The sequence below is a fragment of the Myxine glutinosa genome, chromosome 3, assembly GCF_964187855.1.
Source record: "Myxine glutinosa chromosome 3, kmMyxGlut1.1, whole genome shotgun sequence".
Taxonomy (NCBI): domain Eukaryota; kingdom Metazoa; phylum Chordata; class Myxini; order Myxiniformes; family Myxinidae; genus Myxine; species Myxine glutinosa.
Window position 1 is genome coordinate 137272636 of NC_136263.1, and position 7009 is coordinate 137279644.

Consider the following 7009-nt stretch of genomic DNA (forward strand, 5'->3'; position numbering starts at 1 on the left):
TTTTAAACAAGAGAACACTTTCAACCCAAATATCAACAAATCAGTATGGTTATCAATTTTCAGCGAAAAAAGTTTCCGAACTTTTTTTCTGTTTGTGTCCCTATTCACCTTGCTGTCCCTATTCACCCCATTTTACGGTACCCCTTGATTATTTTACTGAAATGTCATGGTCGCAGGTTGTACCTCCGCAGTCCTATCTCCCAGAGTATTATTAGTCCCCTACCAGTGTACACCGGAGGGGACTATAGGTTTGCACTCCGTCCCTCCGTCTGTCAGTCTGTCAGTCCGTCACGCAAAGAACAGCTTTCCGGACATTTTTCTAAACTCTTAATGCTAATGATTTCAAACTTGGTACATGGTTTCCTCATGATAAGTTACAGATCAAGTTCGAACTTCACGACGTTTCGATCATTTTTGACAAAGTTATGGCACTTTGAACTTTGGTAATTTCCCCAACAGTTTTCCGGACGACAGACTGCCGGTAGGGGACATGTATTGAAGCGCAATACTCAGAATGCTTGTTAGTCCCCTACCGGTGTACACCGGAGGGGACTATAGGTTTGCACTCCGTCCCTCCGTCTGTCAGTTTGTCCGTCCGTCATGCAAAGAACAGTTTTCCGGACTTTTTTTTTCTAAACTCTTAACGCTAATGATTTCAAACTTGGTACATGGTTTCCTCATGATAAGTTACAGATCAAGTTCGAAGTTCACGACGTTTCGGTCATTTTTGACAAAGTTATGGCACTTTGAACTTTGGTAATTTCCCCAACAGTTTTCCGGACGACAGACTGCCGGTAGGGGACATGTATTGCAGCGCAATACTCGGAATGCTTGTTCATTTTATTCTTTGTGCAATTGTTGCAGCCATGGTGTTACAAGTAGCAGCTGCAAGATCAGCGTTTGTTTGTTTTTAAGGATATTTTGTTCTGTCTTTAATTTACTTCCCGAAATTTGTTTAGTTATCATTTGTAGTAATAGATCATTTGGATATGGCAAAGTAAAACATTTTAGTTCAGAACTCAGAAGTCACGTGTTTTTCTCTGCAGGTGCGTGTTTGCCTTGAGCTTCTTGACAAGTAAAGGAACTTTTAAATGGCTTTGTATGTGCAGTACTGTAGTGTGTATGTGATTCCAACTATGAAATCGTGCGAAGTGCAGAAAAAGTGATGTTGTCGGCGATGCAAGTGTTGTCGAAGCCGCGAACGCAATTGGCGACGTCCCGCCGGGTTTTCATGGGCACAAGGCGAACACCTGGTCCGGAACACGAAAGCGACCGCGTGGGATCGAGCGTGACAACGGGGCTCATGAAGCTCCAATCGCGGATCCGAGACAAGGTCCTCGCGTTGGACCCGAGCAGCCAATGGCACGACTCGGTGTCCGAGAGGAAACCGAAGATGAGTGCCGCGAAAGAGCCTCCGCAACAGGCGGACGTTGTGATCATCGGTGGGGGGGTGATGGGCTGGGGGGTCGCGTACTGGCTTCTGTCTCATTTCAAAGGCCCTTCGCCGATGTCCGTACTGGTGCTGGAGAAGGACGCCCGCGTCGAGATGGGGGCCACGGCAAGGTCGGTGGGAGGCTTCAGACAGCAATTTTCCCGTCCCGAAAACGTGCAGATGTCCCTGTACATGGCTGAGTTCCTTCGGGACGCCAAGAAGCTCCTGCACGTACCTGGGAGCACCGTGGACCTCGGTGTCCGTCAAGGAAGCTATCTCTTTTTAGCCGATGAGGACAGCGCTGCGACTTTGGAAAGAGAATTCCACATGCAAGTTGCCGAAGGAGCTAAGTTGGATCTGTTGTCGCCATGGCAACTGTCTGAGCGTTTTCCCTGGCTGAATGTAGATGGGGTGGCCCTCGGACGCTTGGGTTTGCAGAACGAAGGGTGGTTCGATCCCTGGAGCCTCCACCAAGCCTTTCGCCGCAAGGCAACTTACCTGGGTGCTGATTTCATGCATGCCGAGTTCAAATCTTTCCAGATGGCGAAGCACAAAGATTCGATGAACCAGGTGTCGGGCAAAAGGGTGTCTGGTGTAAAAGTCTGGATTCCAGGAACGGCGTGCGAGTACGAGGTGAAATGTGCGGTGGCCGTCAATGCGGCTGGACCGTGGGGAGGTCTCGTGGGGAAGCGAGCCGGTTTGCCCTTCGATCATTTGCCCGTAGAGCTTCGTAAACGATACGTCTACTCGTTCCACAGCAATGTCAGCCCCGTTATGGATTGTCCCATGCTGGTGAACACGGACGGCACGTACGTACGGCCAGAAAATTTCACTGGAATGTACCTATGCGGTCGATCTCCAAGGCACGAAGATGAGCCGCCGACTGATGACCTTGAGGTTGATCACAATTACTTTACGGAGGAAGTGTGGCCTTCTTTGGGACACAGAGTGCCTGCATTTCTGGATCTCAAGGTGAAACAATCTTGGGCAGGCTTTTACGACTGCAACGTCATAGATGGAAGTCCGATCATTGGCTATCATCACCCTCTCGTGCCCAACCTTGCGTCAATTTGTGGCTTTTCCGGACATGGCATCCAACATTCCGCTGCAGCGTCTCGCGGTTTGGCTGAAATGATGTTGTCTGGACATTTTACAACAATAGACTTGTCTTGTTTCGCACCATCTGATAGTCGCCTGGTGGAGGAGGAATGTTTGGTCTAAGGCTACGTATAATGATGGACTCCTATACTTCTTCTTTAAAGGCCACCATTATCCGACCTTTCTTGTGTGGTCGCCCAGGGGAATCTTGGCTCGAGGCTTCACGGACCGGTTGGCCAGGCTTGACGTTCTCGTGAGGGCAGGAATTTGGTCATGGTGCCGGCGATAGCCTGCCTACTCTCTGCGAAGGACACCATGGGATCCTTAACATCCATCAACGAATGCTGGCATACGGGAAGCCCGTTTAATGTCCATCCTATACTGTTGAAGCCTATTTGAAGGGGGGTCTGATATTTAAGGTTAATTTTTTCTTAAAATTTCTGACAAGTAGCAGAACTGCTGAAATTTGCAGAATGAAAAATGACCCGCACCATAAATTTATTCTTCTTCTTTGTGCATCAGGTCACCTGTCTTGTGATATTTGCACATTACAGTAGTATGTGTAGCTGTCACCTTTTCCCGTTTTGCAGTTAAAACCATTATTCAGGGTGCTGGCGATGACTCTCCTATCTCCAGGTAGGACAACATGGGATTTTTAATGTCCACCAAGCAATGCTAGCAGATGGGACGCCCAGCTTAAAGTTAACACCCATTGTATTCTGTTAATTATGAATGTGAGTGGTTCAGTAGTAACGGACTTGCTTTTGAGTTGTTTACTCCCACTGACGGGACGATATGACACCATGGCCGGTTGAGCTATGTCGGCTAGTTCACTTCCTGACCAGACTATAAACCTCCTGGTGTTTTATAGGGACGGTGTCACATTGAGGGCCTTGCCAGCTTTTGGGTGGGAGAAAAGGCTATCTCTCTTGCGCGCGCACACACACACACACACACACACACACACACACACACACACACACACACACACACACACACACACACACACACACACACACACACACACACACGCACACACACACCCAACAACACTCTAAATTCCAAGTTTCTGCCATAATTTGCAGGGGCATCACGCATCACTCACTGTACCGAAGATGCAAGGAGCAGACCAAATTCCTAATTTAATCCTTGTCAAATATGCAATGATATAGTCCTCTTCTGGTTTCAACTCTAGTTGTGCTGGAATCCCATGCTAAGAGAACCAGCATATAGTGCCAGCAGTGAACCCTGCATGATGGAGCATACACCTCTGAAATGGATGTCCTGTTTGTGTTGTGAGAATTAAAGATTCCTAACTATAGGCTGGGCGAGGATGACAGTCTAGACTCTAGAAGTACGCACACTCGCCTCTAAGTTGTCTAACCTGGGTTTTAATCCCGTCCCAGCTATAAACTGTCAGCCCGGTGTTTCACAGGCAGGTTGATCCGTCAATGGGTGTGCCGTCCCTCGGGGATGGACGTTAAACTGGGCATCCCATCTGCCAGCATGAGTCAGTGGACGTCAGAGATCCCATGGTGTCCTTTGCGAAGAGTAGGTGAACCATCGCCTGCACCCTGGCCAAATTCCTGCCATGACCACCACCGGGGAAGGCAACGGCAAACCATCCAGTGTAATCCTTGCCGTGAAGCTGCTTTGTCAGTCCTGTGTCTGAGCTCGGGCAAAGCACCAGAATTAGATTATAACTGTATTCCTATTTCATAGTCTTCCGTTTTTATCATATATCACTTTGATGAACTAAAAATAACATGCAATATAAAAAATGAAGGTGATACTTGTGATCAAATTCGGAAATATTCGTTCACTTGACTTGGTCGAGTGTTTTTTGTTCCTTTGGTCAGGATTCTCTTGTATGCTTCTGTCATCATTGTGGAAACGGCTTTCTCTGGTAACTTATTAAAGTCGTGAATTACTTGATTGGCAAAAAGGTTTGGTATACGTGGCACAAGTGTTTGGCGGGTTTCAGGTCAGCTGACATTGTTACTACCATATCTCTGCTCACTGGTCTGCCAATATGGAAGCCTTCCAAGTGTAGTTATTATATTTTACCCAGATATCCCCACTCTTAGAAAGTAATTGGGAGATATTGCAATTGGCTCCGTCTGTCTGTCCGTCCATCATGCTATCTCCTAAACCTAAACGGTTGTGCAGAAATTAACCAAACGTGGTAGTTATAATCACCACATGGCAGGAAGGTGCCAGAGCAGTGTCATTTTTGGGACCCGCCCCTTGTTGTGGGGTCAAATGGTCAAATATAGAAAAATGCAATTACGAACACATTTTTAAACAAAATTTTGTATATTTAATCAACATCAGGGGACGTATGAAGTAAGTAACAATTTTTTTGGAGTTGGCCCATGGTTCAAGCCCCAGGACGTTTGGTCACGGGGGTCAAAACGAGAAAAAATTTGATATTTGATCAGAACGTTTTGGAATCTTTCAACTTTGCTTTAGGTCGGAAGTGTGGGGATCATTTGCTATGGCGTGCCATCGACTTCACTCGAGTTGATCTTATTCTAATGACTACATTTGCCGAGGTTGAATTTTAAGAGCCATTTGTGAGATAATGTTGAAAAACTTTCAGTCCTGTTGCAATATAAGACAATCATCTAATGATGTGATTCCACAATAATTTTTTTTGTCATCAGCAAACATTCCACAGAATATTTTATGATGTCGCCGTCGTCATCATCATGTACCATGCCCTATGCAGAGCGTTGGTGCTGCCGAAGCAGTTATGAGGTTACAATCCTGGTCAAGTCGCCACTCACGAAGTCAGGGTAGGAATTTGGAATTTGTTCAATGTGCTGGTGAAAGCTTGCCTCCTCTGCTCAAAGGACACTTTAATATCCACCGACTAATGCTGGAAGATTGTCGTAAAAGGCGACAAACAGGGTTGGCGGCAGGAAGGGCATCCGGCCGTAAAACATTGCTTCAAAAAGGGGACCAACAAAAACAACAACAACCACGGTGCCCGAAAAAGGCCAACCCCCGCTTTGCGGGGAAAAATGGCCTCTAAAGGTTTTTTTTTTTTTTTTTTTAATGCTGGAAGATGGGACGCCCATTTTAACGTCCATCTGTGGGACACCACGTTAATGAATCGCCCTGCATGTGAAACATCAGAGATGTCAGTTTATTGCTGGGCCAAGATTTGAACTCGGACTAGACAGCTTGGAGGTGACCGTGCGTAACTCTAGGCCATCCTGCTTGCCTTTGACAATGTCTGGTGAGTGGTGAGTCATCCATCTACTATATGAGAGCTGTTGGTCTGTCTGTCTGTGTTTGTCGCCATTTTTCTGAGAGATGGCTGAACGGATCTTCGTCAAACTTTCAGAGGTTCATCGGTGAGTGCCTGGGAGTATTTTAGGCAAAGAAAGTTCGTTTTTGGGGATTTCAAAAAAATCGTTCCATAGTGCCCAAGCCTTTTTGATTAATGACAGTTATATACAAGTACACATTTGCATAAATAAATACAAAACAATCACCAAACATTTGAACACAAATAAAAAAACAATTCCGGAAGCGGTCGAAGTTGGTGGTAAGGCTTCTTCTTCGTCCTGAATGTCATCATACTTAACTCGAACGTGATGAACGGCACATTCAGCAGCATATATTCAACGAAAAGGTGAAATGCTGATTTGACATTTGTGATGGATTCTGGTTTGGATGTAATTGCTTTTCCATTTTATTTGCCCTCATTTCAAATATGTTAATGTTTCTTTTTCGCTTGAGCAATGCCGGGTACTCCAGCTATAAACACTTTCATAGTTTACTCAGAATACAAATACAACTTTGGGGGGTAACATAGGCTATGTGGCCGCGGCCTCATTCGGAGGTGTGGGGGACCGGGAGAGGGGCGTAAATTCTCCATGTAAATGTGTACCGCGTCGAGCCACCTGGTGATGGTGGCAGAAGGTATTACAATTTCCTTTTTTACCTGTGCAACAAAGCTGGTGTTGGCCTAATGGTTAAGGCAGTGGGCTTGGGATCCTTCGGTCCTGAGTTCGAATCCCTTTGAATGTAACGCCAGGTGGGTTGACAGCCTGTCATCCTTCCGAGCCTGTCATCCTTCCGAGGTCGGCAAAATGAGCACCAGATAACTGGTTATAGAGAGGCATTGCATCAGCGGCAGACGCTCCCACTGAAAATGATGCAACCAGCAGCAGGGTGGCTGCACACAAACCACCCGTGGTAGTTATGGTCACTGGAATGTACCTTTGCGTATCACTGGAATGTACAACCTGTGCAACACTGAGGTTATGAAGCACTCTTTGCATGGGAAAAAATTTTCCTCCTTCCCTTCCTCCCCTCCCCTAAAACGGAGAGGCCTGTCAAAGCCACCCCCCCCCCCCCACCCAAAAGATGTATGTGTGGTATATCTTTCCCCTCCCTCTCCTCTCACCCCTCCCTCTCCTATGCTTCCTCTCCCCCAACGCCGGGTACTCCTGCTAGTGTACAATC

The 7009-nt window shown here is 46.6% G+C and overlaps 1 protein-coding gene across 2 annotated transcripts; it reads left to right on the plus strand.

Annotated features, from left to right (window-relative positions):
* Positions 1–999: 999 nt before the first annotated feature.
* On the plus strand, positions 1000–4465 carry FOXRED1 (FAD dependent oxidoreductase domain containing 1). 2 transcript variants are annotated; one of them, XM_068110062.2, is made up of 2 exons: positions 1000–1046; positions 1153–4465. In XM_068110062.2, the coding sequence occupies exon 2, from the start codon at positions 1166–1168 to the stop codon at positions 2651–2653; it is 1488 nt and encodes a 495-aa protein (XP_067966163.2). In that variant the 5' UTR covers positions 1000–1046; positions 1153–1165; the 3' UTR covers positions 2654–4465. The 2 variants fall into 2 exon arrangements, with proteins under 2 accessions (XP_067966163.2, XP_078630721.1); XM_078774595.1 differs by having other exon boundaries at positions 1006–1046; positions 1158–4465.
* Positions 4466–7009: the final 2544 nt, after the last annotated feature.